Source organism: Chanos chanos, chromosome 5 (assembly GCF_902362185.1).
Source record: "Chanos chanos chromosome 5, fChaCha1.1, whole genome shotgun sequence".
NCBI classification, from domain to species: Eukaryota; Metazoa; Chordata; class Actinopteri; order Gonorynchiformes; family Chanidae; genus Chanos; species Chanos chanos.
This window is the reverse complement of record NC_044499.1, coordinates 6,683,931-6,709,517: the sequence shown is the minus strand read 5'-3', so window position 1 is coordinate 6,709,517 and position 25,587 is coordinate 6,683,931. Positions and strand designations below refer to the sequence as shown.

General features: G+C 46.2%; 1 protein-coding gene across 1 annotated transcript in view; it reads right to left on the bottom strand.

Annotated features, from left to right (window-relative positions):
• Positions 1-25,587, bottom strand: part of rasal2 (RAS protein activator like 2) — a 53,835-nt gene that overhangs the window by 2,085 nt on the left and 26,163 nt on the right. Inside the window, 15 exon segments of the mRNA XM_030775284.1 lie at positions 67-154; positions 525-727; positions 951-1,085; positions 1,481-2,263; positions 2,265-2,463; positions 2,803-2,981; positions 4,172-4,373; positions 4,783-5,019; positions 5,414-5,558; positions 5,778-5,922; positions 6,166-6,720; positions 6,917-7,015; positions 7,141-7,294; positions 12,102-12,214; positions 15,811-15,917. Coding sequence (XP_030631144.1) covers positions 67-154; positions 525-727; positions 951-1,085; positions 1,481-2,263; positions 2,265-2,463; positions 2,803-2,981; positions 4,172-4,373; positions 4,783-5,019; positions 5,414-5,558; positions 5,778-5,922; positions 6,166-6,720; positions 6,917-7,015; positions 7,141-7,294; positions 12,102-12,214; positions 15,811-15,917 — 3,344 coding nt within the window.

Below are 25,587 nucleotides of genomic sequence, written 5' to 3'. Positions count from 1 at the left end.
TGCAGATGCGGTAACTCAGCCCTGCAGAGACAGTGTGTGAATCAGCGTCTCTGTGAAGTGTCTTACCTGTGCATCTATAATCTTCTGTTTGGCATCTATGACAGCCTGCATTTCTGCATGGTCTCTCTTCAGCTCCTCCTCCACAGCCATCAACCTGAGAGAGAGAGAAAGAGAGAGAGAGAGAGAGAGAGAGAGACAGACACACAGACAAACAGACAGAGAGACAGAGAGAGCAGCTTTAATACACCCATAGATACATTTTGACATCACATTCTTTCATAACATTTGACATCATTAAGATTCAACATCACTTCCATTTTAGCAAGTAAAATGAGTTATGAGGATGCACAAATCATCTAATCATACCCACCCATTTGAATTTCTGTTACAAAAAAAAAGTGAGATATAATGACTGAGAGAAAAAGCAGAGCTATCATTCTGAGAATATAGTTATGACAGCAGGACAGCCACTGTCTCTGTAGAGTTACCGGAATCTTCCGGAAGCTCTTAACATACTCTCATACCTGCAGATGATGCTCTTCATCTGACTGTCCTTCTCCTCCTGCTGTCTGCGCAGTCGCTCTTCACTGTCCTCTAACCGGTTTTTATATTCCATCAGCAGCTTCTGCATCTGCTGCTCCTGCGCAAGCAGGCGCCTCTCATATTCCTCCAGGCGTCGGCTGGACACGCGCAGACGCTCCTTCAGCTTTGAGATCTCCTGTTCGTACTGGGGAGGTGAAACGGAGGAGATAGAAAAGAACCTGGTTGGTCAGGTGGAAAGAGATGACGGTAGGTCCATGAAGATGACAAGGTTTCATTCATTTACAGTTAAGTTGCAGGATACGCTGATGGCCTCAAGACAAACCATACAGGCTTGTGACACTGGGTTGCCAGGTATTCTGTCAGATGGGTCAGACGTGGCATTTAGTTCTGTGAGGAGCTCTGTGTACCTTCTCCACATGTTTGGTGTCCTCCCTATTCTGGCCCTCCTCCTCCTCCTCATCCTCGTACTGGCCGTTATTCAGCACCCATGCTGCTGTTCTCTCCACGGGAGACATGGTCACCGACTCCACAGGGGACTGAACCTGACACACACACACGCACACGGACACGGACACGGACACAGATACAGACACACACACACACAGACGTACACACGGACACACACAGACAGTGTAAGCACTGGGAAGATGCTTGCGGTGGAGAGTGTCTATGTGAGTGACTATGTGAGAGGAAAAGTGACAGGTTTGGTTTGTTTGGTGTGATGTCTATAAATGTGTGAGTATCTGGCTGTTCTCTCTTGAGAGAGGAAACTCCTGAGAAAGGTTTATAGAGGAGAGTGTGTGTGTGTGTTTACACTTCACGCTTCCCTCTGCTAGCTGACACAAACCAGTCTGTCACAATCCAGTCTGTAAACAATGATGAAGTAGTTTGTGTGTGTATGTGTGTGTGTGTGTGTGTACAGACAGAGAGAGCGTACCTGTTTGTTCCCTCTGCTGGATGGTACAGGGCTGTCTCTGGAGCAGGTCGACTGTTGACGGGAGCGAACTCCGCTCTGCGGGGGAGGCTCCGTGTTGACGCTGCTGCTGCTCCTCAGGGAGGCGCTGTGAGGCAGAGACCTGGGGGTCCTCGCCCCTCCGTTCCCCGCCCCCGCCCCGGCCCCGCCCGTCCGGCTCTGCTGCTCCACCTTCACGATGTGGGCGGTGCCCGCGCTGCTCTGCCTGGGCACCGCCACCACCGCCGCGGCCGGGTGCAGGTCCTGCAGGGGCGGGTGCCAACGGGCCGCGTTGGGCGGCGGGCACTCCTCGCCCTGGGGTCCCCGTCGACTCGCCGCCTCCTCCTCCAGGCTGCTGGCGGAGGGGATTCTGGCCCTGGGCGTGGCGCCCCGCCCTCCTCCCGCCGTGCTGGGGCTGCCGCTGCGTGAGCTGCCACTGCTCAGGTTCTCCGAGCTGGAGTCGGGCTGCAGGGACTGGGCCGAGGGCGTGGAGCGGGTGGAGTGCGTGGACTGGGCGTGGAGGTTGCTCAGGTGATAGACGGGGTTTTGGAAAGAGAGGGGCTGCAGGCTGCGTTGCTGGCTGAGGGACGGGTGGAGGGGCCGGCGAACCTGGGGGGCGCTTTGAGGGAGGTTGTCCCTCAGCTGCGGGGCTTTGGGCTGGGCCGGCAGGGGCGCGTTCGGATGGTGGGGAGGCGGGAGGGGGCCGATGGAGGCCTGGGAACCCACGCGGCCCAGTCTCGGGGGGGGCCTCGTGGAGAGGGAGGCCGGGCTGTTGGCCCTGGTGGAGGTGGGAGTCCTGGAGATCCATGAGAGAGATGCTGCGCCCGTTGGGCAGGTGACTCTCTCTCTCCTCCTTGTCAGAGAAGCTCATGCTGTGCGCGGAGGACTGCTGACCCAGCGAGGGGTGTTTTCCCCGGGCGGCAGGCTCCGCTTGCTCCTGGACTGGAGATTTGACGCTGCGGATCTCACTGACGGGAAAGAGAGTAGAAAGAACGCAGCCTGAGCAAACGGCAGAACCGTACAGAGAGCCCGTCACCGCAGAGCGTCGACGTAAAGATACGTCTTGCCCAAGCGCACCACTGAAACCATCGCGCTTTAATCTGACTGGTATTCTGCACGCATTAGAAGTGGAGCATTTGGTTGTGCCTGGCTATGTTGTGTGTTTGTGTCCTGGCTGACTGTACCTGCCTGGGAGACTTGATGTGCCATCTGTTGTGAGGCCGTGTAAAAGTCCTGCCTATCTCGTGTATGTGGGTAGCTTTGGGGTTTTTTTTTTGTCGTTAAGGTTTAGGTCAAGAGGCGCCTACCTGTCTGCCGGGTCCTCGAATATCCTCTGCAGTCCTGATGAGACGCTGCCGCTGATATTGTGGGCGGAGCTGTGGTCCTGGAATCGACGCAGCTGCTGTTGGATGGGGGTGGGGCTGGACAGCGAGCGGGTGATGTCGCCAAGGATACGCGGAAGGGGCCCCAGTTTGGCCACCGTTGCCTGCAGGAAGGAATTTTCACCCTGGGTTTGCGCGTTTCCAAGGCAACCGCAGTGTTTTTTTTTTTGGGCACACCGACCCGCGCGTTTTGAAGGGGTGGTGGGGTGTAGATGGATTGTTGGGTTTGGTGGAGTGGGGGGTTTTTTTTTGGTTGGTCGGCAAAAGAGTCACCATAATGCATTGGTGGCAGGACAGCGTAACCATGGAGACACAGTGTGTGTTGGTCAGGAAGGGGTGAAGTGAAAAAGGGGGGGGGGGGGGGGGGGGGGGGGGGGGGGGGGGGGGGGTAAGGGTGGGAGAGGGGGCGAGGAGACAGAACAGGACAGAGAGAGAGAGAGAGGGAGAGTAGGTAACACAGAGGAAAAAACAAAAGGAAACCAAATTAGGGATGAATGAAAAAGATAACACATGCTTCAAAAACAAGAGCCATTCCAAAAAAAACAAAACAAAACAACACAAACCAAAGCAAAAATAAAACATAAACAAACGAACGAAACCCCCTAAATGCAGGCCATGCAATCAAACGGCACTGAAGGGTTCCGTCTGTGACGAGATGCAGGAAGGGTTCAGACGAGTTGTCTAATGAGCAGGGCTAACTGAATGATGCAGGAAGGTTTTAATGCAGTCAAAACAAGTCATGCTCTGAGCGAGATGGAGGGGGGCAGGTGGGGCGGGGGGCAGGCAGTGGAGTTAGAGCAGCTGGGTTTGGGAATGAGTGAGTGTCAAACATCCCATGCCATCGAAAACCTCCATCATAAACACACGACTGACCAGAACTAATTCCGTCATACGCATCATTAATCCTTACAGACTGACCTAATGAAGGTCTTCTTCAATTACTTACACGGCTACGCATGTTAGAAAAGTCTAGAAAGCCTGACACATGTTGTACGTTATCATATATGACGTTATGCTGAGTAAAAGTCTCCACGACCTGTTTCATAAGGTATTCTATGTTCTTATTGTCCTTGCAATACTCTTACAGAATCTGCTGTGAAATACAGTTTAGTTGAGTCAGGAAAGCTGAAAAACTCACACCCAGTTCAAGGCATCTGCAGCAAAACCTTATTAGGACGTATTATGGACAAAACCATATAGTAAATCGTGTAAATGAAACAGAGCCCCAGACATTACGATGAGAACACAGGTAGTGCTGCAGTGCTCTGACTGATAAAGTGAAGGAATTCAGTACCTTGTCTAGCTGAGACACCACCTCCCAGAGCAGGGAGTGGAGTACGGACAGCTCCCTGCCCAGGTCCACATAGCCTTCGAAACCTGGCGTGTTGGAGATGGTCTCTGGGTTGGAGATCTCCAGCAGGAACTTGGTCATGCCTGCCCACTCATGCTCCAGGAAATCATTCATAAAGGCCATGTACTCCTCTTTGTTCCCAAATCTACAGAGAGCAAGAAAAAAAAAAAAAAAAAAAAAAAAAATCAAGACACATATCCCATAAATCCTCACCGCGCTGAGATGTTCACGGCTGAGCGAGCAACCAGGATAACTCACTTTTTCAATTCTCTTGTTATTTTAAATATGCAATAATCAAGGGTTTTAAGACTTTCAATGGAGTGAGGCAGAAAAGGTTGTCAAAGCTGTAAGCTGAGAATAACCAACTATTAAAATAAAATATGTTAATAGATCTATAATATTAAAATGTATAAAGGGAAGATTCTGATTCCAACAGGGAAGAACAGTTATACATGCAACATACTACAGCCTCTCTGTGTACACATAGTGCGTGCATGCGTGTGTGTGTGTGTGTGTGCGTGCGTGCGTGCGTGTGCGTGTGTGGCGAGGCGTACTTGGCGAAGTTGGCGAGGTTCTGGATGACTTTGGCGATAAGGGTGAGTGTTCGGGAGGTGCGGTCATCCGGGTACTCCTGCATGAGGTTGAAGAGGGAAGGAGACATGATGGCCGGACAGAGGAAGCGCAGGAACAGGGAGGCGCTGATTAGCCTATGACTTATGTCCTGTTTCCCCCGCATCTGACACCGCTGCTCCCACGAAGCAAACACCTCCTTCAGCTCCCGTGGAAACACGCTGCGGAGACGGGAGAGGGTTAGTGAAACACTCCTTTTAAAGCTCAAATACAACAGAACGTTAGAATTGGAAGTCGATGAATGAATTTACACTGAACTGGCCAAATCCCACAGAATGCAGAAGTTACATTTGAGTGAGCGGAAACGAATTCTATGTGAATGTACTTTGGAAACGAAGCGTAATTTTCTCCAGTCAGTCTGACTACTGATCATCTACAGCCAGAGACTAAGGTGACACAGAGGAGTCAATTCCAGAATTAACTGGACGCAAAACTGGAACTAGAGCTAGAGTTTAAACACACACACATTCCTCACACATTCACACACACTCGCTGCAGAGGCTCTGATAACCCAGTGAGAAAGAGGGAGTCTAACAGTGCACAGTGTGCCTTTACCAGTAAGAGTTGATGATCTTGCAAAAGGCCAGCTCACAGCACATCTTAAGGTTGCTCTGGTGTTCCAGCAGTTCGCTGCCGGGACACTTTGACGGATCCACCTCACAGTTCTCGTCTGACTCATACAGAGCTTTGATGAACTCTCCTAAATGAGACAAACACACACATCACGCCCACGCTGCTAGAAAATCCATTACCGTGAACTTATCATTACAGATATTCAGAATTCACTCATATGACCGGAGCCACATGATTTTTTTTTTACCGAGCAAATATGATCACACTGCAGAGAATTACATATCAAACGTGACCACAAGGGCATAAGCCCAGAGAGACTGTGTAATGTCTGGAGTCCAGCTCTTACCCAGTGCATCGTGCAGGTATCTCTGGCCAACCAGTTTGAGGTACTCCTCAATGGCTTTGGTGGCCAGAGTGTTCTCCCTGAATATCAGCACTTCGTGATCAGCACAGCGGTCCACTTCTGACATCACCAGGTCTGTCAGGAAGTCCTGATGGAAGTGGAGAAATCGTCTGTGATTAGCTTACACAAAACAGAACACAACACAACAAAACAGAACAATTATCCCCACATCCAACCAGTTTGTGAACTCAGGGGTTTTCATACCCACCCCCCCTTTGACAGGTGCTCCTGACAGGTGGGCCCCACAGGTTGAAAACCCCTGTGTTAACTGGTGATGGGTATACCTATGGAGTATAAGCCTTTTTCGGATAGGTGTGAAAGCCACGTGTACCTTAGCTCTCCCCGTGCTCTGTAGGATGTGAACCAGAGCACTGGCCATCTCTTCCTTATTCTTCACGCTGATCACGGGCTCCAGCACCGAACAAAGCATGGTGTAGTTGTTCGTCACGAACTCCGCAAACTCCTTATACTGTTCCATGGGCAGGATGGAGATGGTCTGGAACCTGGACTTGATTCGGATGGAGGGGCCTCCACCCTTCCCCTTGTTGGTGGTGGGGGTGCTGACCGGGTACCACTTCTCCACGAACTGCCTCCCCGTCACCCCCAGCACGGGGATGTTCACCAGACCCACGTAGTTGTTCTTGTCCTTCCTTTTCTTCTTGTCCACCTCGCGGTAGATGTGGACGGTGATGCTCTTGACGGAGGGCAGGGTGGAGAACTCGAACTGCTCGCCCCAGAACAGGCAGTCGGTGCGGGTTTTGCTGGTGGTGCGAGCGTAAAGCACGTCATCCAGGCACAGTTCGCAGAAGTACCTCTTCTTGGGCGGCAGGTCTTTGGCCTCGATGATCCACAGACGGAGCACGTTCTCCGCCCGCCGGCAGTTGTCCTGGAGATAAGACGTCGTGATCGATGAGTTAAAGCGTGCGCCGTATCGACTACGGCCTAAGTTTGACACCAAGAGTAATTGCTGTGAATTTTTTTTTACTGCGCTCCGACAAGCAGGGGCGCTGAGAACAGAGCCATATTAAAGCTGCTGTCTCTGATGTGCCCTGCTGCGGAGGAGAAGGAAAAACAGGAGGTACCTTGTTGGGCTGTACGGTTCTCTTCAGGTTCTCCATCCATTTATCTCGCTCCGACGCTGAGGAGCAGCTGAAACACTTACTGCCACCTGAGTATGTCACCTGTGAGCAGAGAGAGAGAGAGGGATAAAGAAATATAAGATTTTTGATCTTTTCTGGTAAGAATACTTCGAAACTGGCTTGCAGTAGTAAAGAAAGCAATGAATGCGATGGTTAAATCGTTATACCTCAAAACAGAACTCCTGTCCCAGGATGCTGCTATGTAAGGGTTTGATATAGATGTCTTCCTCCATGCTCAGGTCCAACGCCTCCACTGCACTGCCCGGACTCAGCAAAGACTCATGGGAACAAGACTCCTTCAGCTTGGGCAACGCTCTTGATCTGAAACACGCACACGCACACGCACACGCACGCACACACACACACACGCACACACACACACGCAAACTGAGCTCCTGCTACATCACTTATAATTAAATCATTCAACACAGTATCGGGTCCATCAGATTATTCACGTTGTGTAAAATTAATTGTGTTATTTTGTCGTGTCCTATTTTTCCTGCGATGATGTTCCGCCCTGCAAAACAGGATGTCTGTTATGCAAAGAGAAATAAAGTTGATGAAATGATTACTGCTGTTTCCGCCCAAAGCGAAAGCATAATCAGAGTCCTAATGCAACATGAATCTTCTGTCAGAATCTACCCAGAGACGAGCCAGCTGCTTAAATGATGGTAAATGAAGTGTCAGGACGAGTAGGGCTAAAGCTGGTTACGCAGTCTCTGCCCACCAGGGGGCAGTCATAGGCTGTGTTAAGCAACTCGCTTTGGGGAAAAACTCAGAATCTCTCATCTGCACAGACACACAGACACAGACACACACACACCCAGTCATTAAAACTTCTTCTCTGCACTTAATGCAAGCTTGTTTTCCTCCATTTACAATGTCAGGCACAACAAAGCAAACTCTACAGCTTTCCTTTTATCCAGATAGAGAGAGGCTATACCCACGAAAAACAACTAAAGAGCCAGTTAAAGGAATATCCCCAGAGCATATCAGCATCTCAGTGGCCGTCAGGAAAAACGCATCTCCTCGCACCACGTTAGACGGCGTCAATCTCCCTCTCCGTGCCAGCGACGCAGGGAAACATGCTACATTCTTGCCCAGTTAAAGAGCACTGGATGGGAACGGTTGGGAGTAAATCTCTTCCCTTTACCTCTCTCCTCTACTGAGTTACAGGTGATAAACAAGAATGAGGGCTAGCCAATGGGTGGCTCCGCTGAGGCCGTTTCTATGGGGACGGCTCTTGGAAGAGCTGGAGCCCAGGGCAGCAGGGAATGAACAGCACTCACAAACATCCTGAAAGCCTCAGACTCGTCAAACATATCCGCCCAAGTGTCACCTGACCTACGCTCGTTCTCATAAAACTCAAGTCAAATAAGACTAGAGGCATTAACTCACCACAGGGATGTGACTGACGGATCCCTACATTACTGTCATACATTTACAACAATTCAAACAATTCAGCGTTGATTAACAAAAGTCGGTTTTGCAATACTTCCCATTCACGGATGTATAATGACAGTAAATGTCAACGCTGGGGCAGGCTTTAACCTGAACACCTGAGACAACAGCTGACTGACACCATGTTTCCATACCGCGAACCCAGCTCAAGAAGACTATGTGGGTTTTGCAGTCTTATGTCAGACACAGGCCTGTAAACAAGTCTGTCTTCACTCAACTTGTTTACTGTCAGTACTTTTCCCAGCGACGAAACGCGTTAGTCTCCTCTGTTCTGCTGGGAATTCTGTGTGGCTTTTCTCCGAGCAAACCGTGAATTAGGCGTCAAACAGAACAATTCGGTCTCAGTCGGGTTTTGTTCTAAACTGGCACCGCTCGGATGAAAGTTAAATTACCGACTCGATCAAAGCGCCCGGCCGACACAACTCATCTTCATTAATTAGGACGGAATCAATAACAAACGCAACGCAACAAATGACAATCAAGCTTTTAGAAGAGGCTGTTTGCTCAGAGAGGAGGCTGACACTCCTGCTGTGTCCTCAGCAGTGGAACGGAGGAGTAATTGAGGGTGTGGAGTATGAGGGAGCTTTCAGATGTCTGGATTTAAAGAAAAGAAACGCTGTCAATCGATGGCCATTTTGCAACAATCCAGCACAGACGTGCAGTGTAGGCAGACAGCTAAACCAAAGCCATCTGAGAACACTATTTATAACACAATATAGCCCTGTAACCATATTACACAGAGTGCTGAAGACTAGACGAAGTGAGATAGGCTTTAATCTCTTTTAAAGTATAGATATCCATACAGTCCAGTCATACGTAGGCATTATAACCATTAGAGTACTTAAACTCATTATCATTTCATTTGATTACTAATAACTTTTTTTTCTCCCCCACTAGGGCCCATAACATTCATAGGCACATGAGATGTGACATTACATGACTGCACATTCATGAGAACTGTATATTGACACACAGACACACACATCATTCATGTATACATTCTTTCTTTCTTTTTTTTTTTTCTTTCTTTCTTTCTGTCTTTCTTTCTTTTTTTTTTTCTTTTACATACTTGGGTTTTAAGCTCCAAATAGGGCTTTAAAAAAATTATATCATTCTTGTTCATTTCGCAATGTTAGCTCAAGCTTAATCACTGACATAATACTACAGCACAGTAACACACACAAACGCACAAACACACACACACACACACACACCCTGCATGGGGGATAGACATAAAAGAACCCGTATAATCCCGAGGCATCAGTCTCGGCCAATGACACGGCCATTCTGGAGCCAGTGGAATTACGTAAGATCAGATTAACAGAGCGAGCGGTTACCGGCACACCAGCAAAAACCCAATCAACGTCAAACAGGAACCTTCAGCTCAAACTGATTATCTGCATTCACGCTCCGGTTATCACCGGCATGCGTCCCAGCTCGGAGAAACCAACGCTCCTCCAACCAGAGGGCTCAGTTCGCCGCAGACGCAAACCTGCACGCGCATCCTGCTCACACACCTCTCCCCGACCCTGTGTCTAATAAAACACAGGGCAGAGGAAACAGCGGACGGGTCAGGAGAAGTCTGAGCAGTGTGGTCTGTGGATGTGTGTGATGGGTTTTAACCTGGAATGGCCAGAGAGAGTTTGATTTGATCAGTTTGCAGCGGTCTGGGGCATCCGGGCACTGAACGCCACGTTATACCTGAAACCGGATCACTCTACTGGGAGAGGGCGGGAGAGTTTTCCCCTGCTCCACCTCGATCACACACGCTACAACTGCCGCACGTAGCCTTGGTATACAGATAAAGGCTACCTCACAAACCAAATCCACCGAACAAACAAAAAAAAAAGTCATTAATGTTCATACGACATTGAAACAAATCACCTCCTACATGTATTTACACTAAACATTAAAATCAGTCAGACTGTGAGTGACTGCATCAGTTCAGTATGATAATCCTACAGAGGAAGGTTCCAGAAGCTGAAGTCTTACCTGAAGAGCGTTTTGGGGAGGTGGGCACCGCGGGCCCGCCTGAGGAAAGGGGACGAGGCCATGTTTTATAGAGGGAGCCAGCAGAAAGGCAGAGGCCATAGCGGAGAGAAGAGAAAAGAGGAGGAGAGAGGAGAAGCTCCCAGAGTCAAAGAGCTTTATTCCCTCCTCTGCCCTCTTTCTCTCTCTCTCTCTCTCTTTTTTCTCTCTCGCTCTCTCTCCCCCTCCCTAGCATGCTAAAAACAAAGCACATGTGGGGACACACACACACACAGAGTGGCAGATGTCTGCTCAAGCCTGTGTTCTGTGTGTGTGTGTGCGTGTGTGTGTGTGTGTGTGTGAGAGAGAGTGTGTGTGTGAGAGTGTATGCGTGTTCTCATATCCAAAACTCATCTCAGTTTCAAACCCTGAGCAGACAGTGTGTGTATTGACATGTACATTCTGCCGCAGGCCTGACACACAGACTGCCACTCTCGCTGTCACTCTCAGACCTCTGTCTCACCCCCTCCAATCCCCGACATGCAGTCAGCTAATGCATACACCAACACACAAAACAAGGATCAACATGACTGTGGTCATCTGAGCAGACAGACAGGAGTGAGAGAGACAGCTCCCTGACAGTCCTATTCATGCACTGGCTACCCCACTACTAGCTCTGGCCATTAAGAGTTCAGTGGAGCTTCTGGTGACATTAAGCCCCGCCCACGCAGGTCCACAACCCCAGTGCACTCGTTAATGCACCCTCGTCCCACACACACACACACACACACACACACACACACAGGCCAGCTCTAATTCTTCACCGCAGAATGGTGTATCATTGACTGTATGGCAGCAGAGCAGGTCTGGTTTACAGTAATGACATTATCTTTTCCCTGCTTCAAATTAATCCTCAAGTCAAAGCAACACTAAGCGAGATTCACTCCCAACAACCAGTGCGCACATATGCACACGCACACACATACGCGCACCAGTAGAAATAAATCTCTTGATGGCTGATATGAGAGAGTCGAAACCTAGTAACCTAAAAGGGGAAAATGACTAAAACAAATGGAGCCAAAATCAATAGGAAGGTGTTTTAATCATACATCCAGTCTTAACAATCCACAAGGGGGCGATGAAGAGTAAGTGGTACTGAGAGACTGTACCCTGACAGGACACTGATGAATTTCATGAGGTGAATTCGAGTTTTGAGGGAGGAGGTGACAATTGTTCAGAATCTAATAAACTGTGCCAGACTGCCTGTGCTTCTTCTCTGTGCAATGGCCTTGTGGCTTTTCCAACTGGACAGACTGCACTGACTTTTCTTCTCTGGATCCACTGACTCATCGCCCATCCGATGAGTTATTTTTACAATCGGCAACGATCCTCCTTTAAAACACGTCTCCACTTCTCCCAAAGCCCACAAGCTTTTCAGTAAATATCAGGCTACCTTAGATTTAAGCTGGGCAACAAGGAGAGACGATTTACAAGGCTCCTCTGGCATCTCATTTTAAAGCCAAACACTTAAAGAGAAGAGCTCCCTCAGTACAATCTAATGTATAAAGCACGTTTGAGATGACCATAAGGAAAATGTCAAACGTACTTGACCTGACAATAAAGAAACACAGAGATAATAGAGGGGTAATGAGGGTCTGTGGGAGAGAGGTTTAAAGAATGATCCGGACAGAGGTCCTACCTGTCGTTTTCGCTGGACCGAATGGAGGGCAACCTGAAGCTTGTGTTCCGGTCCAGTTTGGTCTGGCTCTTTGTTCTCTTGATTGATCCTTTCAGTCGTTTACTGAAAAAACCCTGAGAGAGACAGATAAAGAGAGAGAGAGAGAGAGAGAGAGAGAGAGACAGAGAGAGAGAGAGAGAGAGAGAGAGAGAGAGAGAGAGAGAGTGTGAGTGATTGGGTATAAGAAAAAAGGCAAAACAAAGGCTCACAGAGACAGAGAGAGAGAGAGAGAGAGAGAGAGAGAGAAAGAAAGAGAGAGAGAGAGAGAGAGAGAGAAAGAAAGAGAGAGAGAGAGAGAGAGAGAGAGAGAGAGAGAGAGAGAGAGAGAGAAAGAAAGAGAGAGAGAGAGAGAGAGAGAGAGAGAGAGAGAAAGAAAGAGAGAGAGAGAGAGAGAGAGAGAGAGAGAGATCTCCCCTCATGTTATAAAACATTTCCTTGTGTGACTACAAAAGAACAACACGCCACCAGAATCCATGCCTGTCTGCATGATTCAGGCTCGGTAACGAAGGTCTGAGTACATTCCCGATAAGTTAGTGAGTAATAATCATTTACATAATGTGAAGTAGTCTCACAAAACTCGAACATAATCTCTGAGTTTCACACCGCGCTCATCGGCGGGGAATGTGAGAATTCACTCTCAAAGGAAAAATACTTATCGAAATGTTAAAACAATTCTAACAACGACTGGCCCTTTAAAAAAAAAAAAAAAGCACAGACAAAGATATTAGGACCCAGACAAAGCCCTTTCTGACTAGTTCAGAGGTCTTGCTCAACGTCTTGAGCGGAGAAAATTAATCAGTAACTGTGTGAGAGTAAAACGTTTGTGTGCCAGTAGAGCCTGGAGTAATTTCTCTCTGTGCCACTGCTGTGTGTAGATATCAGCCCCAAAGCTAAGGCTGGACAGGAAAAGAACAAAAACCCCCCCCCCCCCCAAAAAAACCCATGACTGCTGACCTTTATTCTTGATGGAGCTAAAAGAACACAATCAAAAACAAAATGGGAAGAAAAAAAACAAAAACCAAAAACCCTCCTTGTTTGTATCCGCGGGTGTTGGTGCTAGCTCCAGTCCAGTTGAGACGGGTCAAAAGCAAACATAAAACCATGTTGTGAACTCTATCACCATCCTATTTTTATCTCTGTTAAAACGCTTTGCGGCGTTTGCTTTGGTGATAGATCAAATCTTTCTGAAGAGGTAAAAGCTAAAGTGATGACAACATACCTGTCCCACTTCCTGGTGATAAGCCGGAGGAGACAGGCCTGTGTGTTTGGTAATAAAACTATGCCATAAAACTTGAGGTCAGTGTTGCAGATACGGGCCAAGCCTGTACTAAGTGCTTTCTCAATACCCAGTGCCGTGATGATGTCCTGTCCAGAGTGGCTCATGGTGAAGCAGCCAAAACAGTTATTACTAACCAGACGCCGCACTTCATGAAATCCATTTCACTATCAGATCATAACCTTCTCAGTGGAAATGACTCATAACTGCCATCAGCGGGCAGGGAGGGGAACTAAACAAGAAGAAAGAGAGGGGGAGAGAGAGAGAGAGATAGAAAGAAAGATAGAGGGCGGGAGGGAGAGACAGACCGCAAGAGAGATCGAAAGCTGGAAAATTAGAGAAAACCGATAAAACGACACTGATACTTCGCGGCCGAGCCAAGACGAGGATAAAGGGAGAGAGATAGAGAGAGAGAGATAGAGAGAGAGAGAGAGAGAGAGAGAGAGAAGAGGAGAGATGAGCAGACATGGAGTGAAAATTGGGAAGGGACAAAGAGAGAAGGAGAGAGAGAGGAAAAAAAGGAAGAAAAGAACAGAGTGTCCACAGAATGAGAGAGTGAGCAAGCGAGCGAGCGAGCGAGAAAGAGAGAGAGAAAGAGATGGAGAGGCACAGAAAAGTCCATCACGTTCTCATCATTCACCTTGGTATAGCAGAGGAGTGAAAGAGACAGATACACACACACACAGTCCCTCTCTTTGGAGAAATCAGACTGCATAAGGCTCAATTACAGCGAGAGAGAGAGAGAGAGAGAGAGAGAGAGAGAGAGAGACTCCCTTCCCTTCCCAACCCTAAAATATGAGAGGCTAGTGAGAGCAGTGCTCTGATCTTAGGAATGCAGAGTGTTCTTAAAGCAATGTGGGCTCAGGACTGTCACCTCTCTCTCTGATACTGCACGGGGCTTATCACCAGGGAGAGAGGAGGGGGGCGCGAGAAACACCCGGCAGACACACCCTCTGAAACCCAAACTTAAGCCGACATTTGACACCTGAACACAGAGTACTTTATCCATCTGTTGTGGTACAAACATCAGTTGTCCTGGATGCTGGAGCCACCGTGAGGAGTCTCAAAACTCCATATTGTGTCAGTAAGCCATACCTGACAGGAAGAAAATATTTGCTATCCTCATGCTGCGAGGTAAAACAAAAACCAAGAAAAACGAACAAAAACTGACAATTAACATACTGAGATGGTCCCCTATGAGGTGCATTGTTCATGACAAATAAAAAAAAAAAAAAGAAAAGAAAAGAAAAGAAAAGAAAAAAGAAACACACACTTAAAACACGGTATACAGTGTGAATGCTAATGATTTCTTTCGGCGGGCAAACGCTTATGAGTCATCACTGTCGCGCGTCTAACTAGCTGCAAGTGCGATGGAATAGCGGAGTTGGCCCACTTCTTGACGGGATAAAAATATCATCAAAAGGATTCAAATCCATCTCGCCTTCCTCTTCAGGCACACGCAACTCCCACGGTGGGTCTTGTTACTGAGCTTAGACTTGGACCAGGGGTATTTAGAAACAATTGTTTTCAACAGCATGTTTGTTGTTCCTATTGTTGTTGTTGTGGCATGAACAGCGCTGAACATCTTGGTTTCAGTGGATTTATATATTTACCCTCCGATACAGCGTTACAACATGAAATTATCCAAATATAAAACGCAAGTCCCCCCCCCCCAAAAAAAGAAGAAAGACAGCATGAAAGAGTGAAAGACCCACCAAATGTATTCAACTACTTAGAAACTTGAGAGAGTGAGTAATAAACTACAGTAGAGTACCCTCTTCTTCCAATGCACATTTGCTCTGATGAAAGGTAATTGTCATTTCAAACCCTTCAAGTGGATATTTTTTTTCCCCTCCTTTGCTGGTTTCATCTGAAGCGCTATTGGACAGGGGTGCCGTAGTAGTATTGAATAAGTGAATGATCTCATTTAGCCATGGTATTTGGCAGAGGACAGATAAATGCCTGGTAATCTCACACATGACAGATTTTATGCTGACTGAGTCACTGCGGAGCAATTGGATTGGGAGAGAGAGAGAGAGAGAGAGCATGCGGGGTGACTGAGAGACGGGACGATACGGGGTTCGCAGGGTTAATTCAAACAAAGCGTTTATCAGGAGCTGTAGCGCTGGGTGATTCTGATACAGAACAAGCTAATGACTGAATGGACAGGCTAAGACGACGGTCTTAAAACGCGCGTACGCGGACAAGCTTCTGGCCGGCGCCCTCTGACCCACGGTGGTGTGCGTTTAAGGCAAAGTCCATTAATAAAAGCCGATTCGTGCTTGAGGCCCCAGTGGAGAGGAGAGGAAAGGGGGGGCGGCATTTCATTCTGCTGGTGTGTCTCAGACGTGATGAGCACGTGTAATTCTGAATGGCTGGACTGACTTGACTCACCGGCACTTTGAAGGGCGAGGAGTTGGGCCCGTCCATGGATATGTTCTTCTCTGAGCTTCCCAGGCCCGATATACTCCTCCGCCTGGGAGAACGCTCAGCCGACACCTCTACAGAAAAAAAACACAGACAGAGAGAGAGAGAGAGAAGGATTAGACACCAGCCTGGTTAACACAGAAAAACAGAGAGACAGAGAGAGAGAGAGAGAGAGAGAGAGAGAGAGAGAGAGAAGAAGGGAGAGAGGGAGGGAGACAAGGAGAGAGAGAGGGAGGGAGAGAAAAGGAAAGCACCGACAAGATAGGAGCCAACAGTGTATTTGCTGAGACGAGTACAGTATGACATAGGTATCTTATATATATTTATTTTGTCATTTAGGTAAGAAGTTGCATTAAACAGGTCAGCAGACCAAGATGGTGATGAGCAGAATAGCCCTCTCCACCGACAGCAGGGCTCCCCCTGATGAACGAGGCTTAGAGCAAGAAGTCTACTGACACAAGAGGTCATTTATCTTTTCTACTTTCACCAGGGCTTGTTTGAAATGGAGTCCAGGGTCCAATCAAGCTAAACGGCTTCAATAAATCAATGCTCCTAATGACAGCCTCTACCAGGTCACTTACCAAGGGGCTCCGTGCTCCCATAAACAGGAGTGTCTGGTTAGAACCCTAATCAGGGTGGGCTTACACATATATTGACACTCAACAAGCCCCAAGCCAATGTAATCCTCCATTCGACCCTCATCACCCAAATCCCACTGACTAAACCATCTAAAAGCCACTCTACTGTTCAGGTGGTCTCTGGCATTTTGATTTTTCTTGTAGAACGTGTGTGAATAACACTGATGGAGAAGAACATGTCTCTGAATATCGATGTATCAATCTAAATATCAATATCTTTTAAGGTTCTTCATCAAGAACATCACACAAACCCATGTCGACTGCACAGTGACGACCAACTGCTCTGTCCTTTTTCAGATCAACGTGCAGCTACGTCGATATGAGCGAACCAGGTTCCCGATTCATAAGACCAGGGCTTAGAGCTACTTCATTTCTTTATGTGGATTCATATTATTCCATTATAATTTATATTATGGAAGCTCTGAGTAATGGTCTCTCGTGTTCTTCTGCTTAGAATCATTACTTAGTTGACATTGTCTTTAAAGCTGCTGTAATCATCTGCTCAATTAAAGACTGTGTGCCCCACATGGTAAGGATGGAGCTTGCATTTCCTCACAGTGAGAAAAGAAAAGAGAAGAAAAGAGAAAAAGAAAAAAGATGTGCTGGCTTCAGATTAAGATGAACATTGATTAACATAATTCACTTTCAGGAGCTGAGGTGAAAAAAAAAAAAAAAACACTGTTCACTACATAAGTACCATGAACCGAACAGAAGCACGGTGTTCGGTTTCAGCACAAGGTCTTTTTTACCCCCCTACTCTGAAGGACTAGTTTATTTTTAGTTCACTTTGACCAAATTACTGGAAATATCCACAAACAGTATGTGTGTCAAAGATGATGCAGGACAGAACCTACATCTCCAGATTTTCTTTTCCGCTTCCTCTAGAGACGGCCTGAGAGTTTATCGGTCAAAAATTAGATCACGACAGGAAATACTCTCCCTCGTGAGCCCAGCCCAACTCACACAGGTTTCCACGGAGAACCAACCGCCACTGAATTGTGACTCCGCGGTAGAAAACGAGCCCTTCGTTTCCGGCTACTACGCCTGGTCCGCGGGGGCGTTTACAATTTCAGCCGCCAGGCCCCAGTGAGTCTGGACAATGGAGTCTCAGCCCAGCCCGCTCAGGTTTGAGGCATTCTTAAAGGAATATCTCAGCATACAACAAAACCACATTCAGGTTTCAAAGAGCTTATGGTACCTGTGTGCCACGGTGCTGCACACATGCTACTGCATTCCCTTCTCGTTCCCAATTCAATTCAATGGCAGCGCTAAAGAAACTAAGGTAAGGCAATACTCAAATCTTCGACATGCAGGCTACTTCACATGTTTCGTCAGGGTGCATTTCTCTGGCTTTTACCCAAGTCAATGATTGATCTGTGGCTAAATTTAGATGTTTAGCTGGCTTTTTTCTTTTTTTTCGGTCAAAGAGCAGGACAGTCGACCTTTCTGTGGTGGGTTCTACCGGACCAACCGTGGACACATGGGACACATACTGACTAATATGATCTTTCTGGTCATAGTGTCATCTGAAGAAGTGAAGACAATGGAGCGCTGTCAGTCTTACACATGCAAAACATGAGGACATGTGGGATTGTTCATACACACACACACACATCTCTGTCAGTATACCTCTTTTTTCTCTGTCCCATGGGGTAACCCGAGAGCGAGCGAGAGAGAGAGAGAGAGAGAGAGAGAGAGAGAGAGAGAGAGAGAGAGAACGTGTGTGCAGCAATCAGCAGTCTTTGGGCGGAAAAAAAAAAAAAAGCTACTTTGCAAAACTGCAACATCAAGTTTTCTCCATCTCCATTTACTCATTCGGACAAGCCTGAGCTCTGGTTTAGGAGTGTCAGGCAGTAACGTTTGTAGGAAGCGCTCGAATGTTTACACCCGTAAAGACATCACACATTAAATCAATGTGTTTATACTCTGCAGCGCCTAACATGAGAGAGCACCAAGCCATAAGCTGAATGACTAAGCAGATCTCTCGAATGTGAGGTGTTTTTGAGCGATGAGCCAAGCTTCGACCCGAGTAGCGGAGAGGCAGACTGAACGCGAACGGTGCAGGCTTGCAGCAGTGTGTTCTGTCCCTAACTTGAAACGTTATGGGTTTTTAATGGCGCTCCGCAGCGCGTGTGGAAACAAGCATGTATAACCCAGTTAATGTTGCCAAGTGCAGCCTAATTACAATGAGAAAATTGAGAGAGAGAGAAAGAGAGAGAGAGAGATACCTCTATCACAGCTGTTTCCCATCACCGGCTAGACAAATGGACCGGGTCAAGATCGGATTGGCCGGAGAGCAAGCATTATCCTGGTCCAATGAGGTACAGCCGTTTCCTTCTAAGTGTCCATCATTCAGCTAGTAATCCCAACGGACTGATAAACTCTTTTCTCTTCACGGATCGTTCTGGTCCTGCTGCCTCTCATATCTTTCCACTCTTCCCTTTTTTTCAGCACTAGTGTTCCATCCTCCTCTCTCTCTCGGGTCTCCCTCAAACAGTCCCTCTCTCTCTCTCTCTCTCTCTCTCTCTCTCTGTCTAACCAAACCTGGCCCCCCTTCTCTCTCCCTATCTCTTTTTCTCGGCAGCAGTCCTACCCTTCACTTCATCGGCCTCTCCTGCTCTCTCTCTCTTTTTTGGCAAGCCAGCGGAAAGAGATTTTACCGCATTTACTCAATCAATCAGTGTAACCTCACTCCTCTGTTCCTCTCAGCAGAACTGCAAGCACTTCCTTCTCCCTCCCTCCCTCCCTTTCTCTCTCTCTCTCTCTCTCTCTTTCCCTCCCGGTGCATCTGCCTCCGTCAGGGCTGCTGCAACCGCGTACTCAGAAGCCTCAGAATGAGCCTCTAGGACGAATTAAGAGGCACGCGTTGCTTCAGGCCTCGTTTTAAAAACTTTTTTTTTCCCCCCCTCGCGCTTCATGTAGGACACAACTCTGGGGGATTTCTAGCCCCCCCCCCCCCAATCACTGTCGTGTGTATGAGTGTGCCCGTTGGTACGTATATGCGAGCACATGTGAGTGCACGGAGAAGAAAACATTTTAAAAAAGCGCCGAGAAATAGCGAGAGAGAATGTATTAGATGTTTAATTACGTTCCAAGAGAACCAGAAAAATTGCTTTTGTGTGAAAACTTAACAGTGTGTAAGAAGCAGCGCAGCAGGCGTGAAGAGCTAAGCGACTTCATAGCACAGACTCAACTGTAGATTTTTCTTTTTTCAAACACGGCTCTCACTGCTGTCTCTAACACAGAGCAGGGATTTCTCAAAAGCCTAACCTTTGAGGTACAAGACAGAATTTCATCAGCAGTCAAAAACTATTCAGTGTGTGGGCTTTTGTTGATCAGAACGCCATGGAAACAGTGGCACTGCTCTCTCTGAGCGACTAAAGCGTTTCTGAGAACACGGCCAACAGGACAAATAAGTTAGAAGAAAAAAAAAAAAGGGGAAAAAAACAAAAAAAAAAAGAGAGAGAGAGAACATTAAACAATTTTCTTCTGAGGCCAGCTCACTAGCTTGTCACTGTGCCGTTTAGCCTAATGCTGCATCCCAAAAAAACATCCTCCTGAGTTCTGGACTTAGTTCCTGCCAAAAAATTTCACTGCAGAATTTCTTAATAGGTTAATACAATTAGAATTAAAGTCAGCCTGCAGCATGCTTTGATCGTGCAAACCAACCACGCGCGCACACACACACACACACACACACACACTCACCCACCCACCCACCCACACATCCCACAAAAAGACCGTACTGTGTTTTATCACAACTGCTAAATATTCTCGTCCACTCCTGCTTCCTCTCTGGGGCTGTTATCTAGCGCGGTGAGTCAAGGTCAAATTGCACACGGCCGTCCCCTTGTCCCCTATGTTAATGTCACCATCCCGTCAGCCTGTCTGTCTGTCTGGCAGGCATAGCGTCTCTCTCTCTCTCTTTCTCTCACGCTACGTCTGCCCCTGCAAATCCACTTAGAGCATTGATTGTGCCCTGGCCTTCCTGAGATCAATATCTTGCTGAAGACGACACAAGGGTTAAAAGACACAGAGTCTGGGTGGGGGGGTGTCAGCGGGGCTGGGCCCTCACTGTAATTAGAGGTGATGCTCAACTACAGGTGGAGGGAGCTTTTATTACTAATCTTCATGGCCTCCACTTCCTCATCTGAATGCCAACAAAGACAGTGTGAATAAATTGATACAAAATGTACACAGAATTCACAATGACAGACTTCATTTGATGTGCTTCTCTCTCTCTCTCTCTCTATAATACTTTTTTTGAATCATGCCTCACATACCTTCTCTCTCTCGTTTTTCATTCATCAGCGAAAATAAATGTATTACTTCACGGTACTGTAAAAGTGCATAACTGCGCATGGTGGAGATGACCTTGCAGGGAAATGTACAGGATGGGAAAGTTCATTCAAACACAAACGTATTTAAACACGAGTGGATTCATTCACAGAGACAACGGGCTCAGAGAATAATAAAGGCTTTTTTCTCCATGCTGGAAAACGAGAAGAAAAAAAAAGAAAAGGAAAGAAAAGCAAAGAAAAGAAGAAAGACTCCGGAGCCCAGACCTCTCCATGCTTTCTTTGTAATACGGATGACATCTGATATGAAATGTGGATGGACATTGGGCATTAATTATTCACATTCAGCAGTGCATAAGAGTTTCATTGGACCTCAGCATACAAGCTTTTTTTTTTTTCCTTGCCATACACAGCACTAAGAGTTTATTTTTTTCTCTCTTTCTCCTGATAATGCAAAAAAAAAAAAAAAAAAAAAAGGTAGAAATTCTAAAAGGACGTTGCTACGGTGACGCTGTAATAAGCTTCTATCCAAGTTCCTCTATGTCGGCATGAGGTGGAGAATATCTGCTCTCCTATTCATGGACCAAGCTACTCCATTCAGTCAGTATCAGTCACTGTATGCTGTTGGTAAACAGGTTCATTCGGTCTGCCAAATGCCTCCTTTCTCTCTCTGTTCCTGTTAGTCATGTTGTACCGACATGTGGAAGCGCTTTGTTATGTCATAAGAGTGTGTTATTACAAATCATTGTTTTTTTTAGACAGGAAAAAAAAACAAAACAAAAAGAAAAACAGTGGAAATGGTGAAACTACCCAAAACCACAAACACTTTTTTTCTTTCTCTTCTTATCGCATGTGCGGTCAATATTTATTTCTTAGAACTGTCTGGAATGCAGTGATGTCATACCATTGTGTTGAATGATGACATAGTAATGTGAGGAATGTGAAACTCTCTCCCTTACACACACACACACACACAGTATCTCAGACTCTTCCACTCCTCGCCCAGTTGGCTTATCAGCACGGCACACCTGGCTACACTGACTCAGGCTACACTGACTCAGGCTACACAGACTCAGGCTACACAGACTCAGGCTACACAGACTCAGGCTACACTGACTCAGGCTACACTGACTCAGGCTACACTGACTCAGGCTACACTGACTCAGGCTACACAGACTCAGGCTACACAGACTCAGGCTACACGGCAAAATGCCTTGACACACAACATCTGAAGATTTAAAAAAAAACCAAACAGCACAAACCAAAGACACCGACAAACCCACAAAGGCGAGACTTCCCGCCTTGTTTTGTGTGTTAAGCCTGGGTTCAAAGATCAGTTTAATATAAACTCCAACACTTCAAAGACTTCTTTGAGGAGCAGTTCTACATATGTTCACTGCCAACACAGAGGTCAGTCGAAAAGACAGAAAACATCTTAAATGTTGTCACTTGACTACTAATAACTTTCAGAACTATGCTTAACTAAGCCTAACACATAAGAAAGCTTCCAAACACAAATACAAAAAACAACCCAACAACAACAAACAAACAAAGGTTTAAAAATAACCCTGGTCAGCTTGATAAACTATTCAGAGAATTTTATAAGAAGTCACAGAGCGAGTTTGGCATCTCAAGCAGGCCTGGCATTCGTGTAAGATATGTATGATATGTGGCTACTTTAACGTCAGCTAAACCTCTCCACTTCCACTTGTCTCCACCACTGGCCAGGTGTGTGGAAATTCCTCCTAATTGTTTACGTAGATAAAAATATGAAACATGAAAACACGTGCCATTCCTTACACCCGACACAGTCAGTGTTGTTAAGACTAATGAAATGAGTATCTTGAAAGAGCATTTTAAACAAAGAGAGAGAGAGATAAACAATGACACAGCCAAAAACAATATGAATGTCCATGAACCAGGAATAGGAGTCGCCTAATCCTTGACGGTTATCCCAAGAAGGGGGGAGGGGTGTTGGGGGGCGGGGGCGGGGGACATTTGAAAGAACAAGATAGTTAATTGTTTAATTATTTTCTTTAGTTGAAACACAAGGAAAGTAACTAGACATACCGGGATATGTGGAACACTGGAACATGGAACAATGTAACAGCAGAAGTCCAGTTAACGCAGCAGTGACCTCAGCTAGCATTCAAAACCCCAGCGCCGCTGGGCGACTGACCGTTGATAAAACGCAGAAAAGTGCGGGCAACCGGAAGAATTGATGCGTTCAGCTACATTATGTCAAAGGACAGTATGACACTCACGCATTGTTAGCCTAACTGGGGATTTAGACTGAATAGGCCTAGGATAATTGATGTTGGATAAAGTGTCTGGGTTCATGGAGACATATGCAGAGGCTATGTTAAAGCTGAGCGAACCCGAGATGAGTTTCCTCTCCTGGCCATGAGCCTTAATACACGCAAACATCGACTGAAATATTACACAATAACACACCAAACAACATTAAGGACTTCAATAAATGTTTCAGCCACGACCAGCTGAAATGTATACACTTAAAAGTCTAACACAGTTCAACCATCTTTTAGTTTGTGCTTTGTTAACGCTGTTGGATACAGTTAGGTTATGACAGGGCAAGTCAGACACCTTACACTCCGATATCTGTAATGTGGTTTCGTAAAAGCAATTGACTTAACATAAAGTCGATTTCAAAATCTTACCGAAGAAGTCCATAATTTGGAATCCAAATGTTTCTTACATCCCTGAGCCCCGAGGACAAATTATTCCACAGACACGAGGGATCCTTCTGAGTTACTCTCGGCACAGCGTCTTGTAGGGCTGCCTATCTCTCACAAGACACTGTGGAATGCAGAAAAGCCTGCGCCCGACCCAGTCACAACCAGTCGGCTTTTCTCTGTTCTATTAGTCTATTGAAAAGACGACAACAATAGCAGTCCTATCCGCGCTTCCCCCGTCACTCATTCTCCGGGTCCACCTCGACCATCTCGGTGCCGGCTTCTGCCAAATGTTTGGAAAAGGGCTTTAAAAGCTATCTAAAGTGGAAAAGGCTTTAACCGATCTCAAAAATATTTTGTTTCCTTTTTTTGGGAAGACTAACTGACAGCAACGAGATAACGAGGCGGATTACAATGTGTAATCATTCATTTGGTATTCATGAGCACGATTCATTTAAACATAAGCCCGATATTTACATTAAATGAACATGAAGCTATTAATATTCCGCGGACACATTTTCTTCATGCGTTTGTAAGGAATTATATCGGCTGTTGCGCAACACTGAACTGAGTTTCACCTGTTACGCTTGAAAACGTCCCGAGAACTTGGTGCAGTAATCCTCAATTGGCGAGTGGGTAGTCCAGGGTAAGAACGTAAACTGAAAGAAGACACCTGACGTCTTCGAGGGATATTTGCCGGGATAACTTGGCTTTCCTGGTGCTTTTCTCTTCCCTTCTCGATTACCATAAACACAGCTCTAAACTGAAGCGGTTGGTCACTACGTGGCATCAAGTGCCACTGATGCATTATCACTAATGGGTAAACCATGCAAAAGCAATTAAAACATAAAAAAAAATCACTCTGTCAAAGCAAAACTTTTCTGTTTTTGTCCGTATCACAAATAACTTCTGCAAATAAAACATGGAGTTTACAAATCATGCGTGACAGGACAGCATTCTTCATTGAACAGTAAAAGAGAAACGACATTGATGAGATGCGATAAAGGGCAGAATCAATAAAAGCTAAAAGAGAGGGGATATCACACAGTGAATGTGGCTCTTCAGTGCTTATTAATGCAGCCCCAAACAGTGGAACCACGTAATAATTAACAAAACAATCTGATCATCAAAGTAAAGGATGAAAACAAACAAACACATCTTATTAACGACACTCACTCGTAATCTAAATCTCTTGGCTATGTGCACAGCTGCTTCTCACAACCAACAGCATAAAAGGGGGGGAAAAAAAACAGATGACGATTTCCATCCATATTAATGGAAAATCTGTCCAGTTTCGGCATGCTGTTCTTCAATTTTAATCAAGCAAGTAGGAGACCTCAAAGCCTCGAGTCTCATAAACTAAGAGAGGGGGAAAAAAAGGGCCGCTTCTCCCGCAATACTCTTAGCTATTCTCGTCTATTTTATTTGGTTCAATAAAACGTTATTGAACTAAAGCTCGTCTGAGAGGCATATATAATTTAGAGACGGAACGGTATGAAACAAAGCCACAGAGAACCGATATTATTTACAGTTTGTTCAGTCGCTCTGCTCAACGGACTTATTCACTGATTAATAATTAATAAATACCAACAGTATTGTCAGAGAGAGAGATTAAATGAACAAAGCTTATTTAATCACATTACAAAAACAATATTCATTCACTTGTAGAGTCGAAGTAAAAACCCATAACGATCTTTCACATTTTGGGTGTAAATCAAATAGCATTAAACAAGATTCAATTGGTGGTTTGGTGCCTGTGGCTATTTTGGTACCACATAACACTGGCAGATTTCTGGGGCTTATCGTCAAGGCAACCCTGATGTTGTGAGACATCTTCAGAAAATAGCAGAAGGACAGCATATCTAACATCTAATGTCTAACACTTAAAAAAAGAAAAAAAACAACAACAAAAAACAAGCTCTTGCAAATCCATGTTCAGGTTTAGAGAAAATGTTCAGAAATATCTAAATCGGTGCATTAAAAAAAACCCAAAAACAAAGCACATGACTCATCAGTCTTTTATGGCTTTGAGGGAAAAACAGAGAAGTTTTTTTTTTTTCCCCCCTTCTTCTCCTTTACCTCTAGAGGCTCATCAAACCTATAGTCTGAATGGCT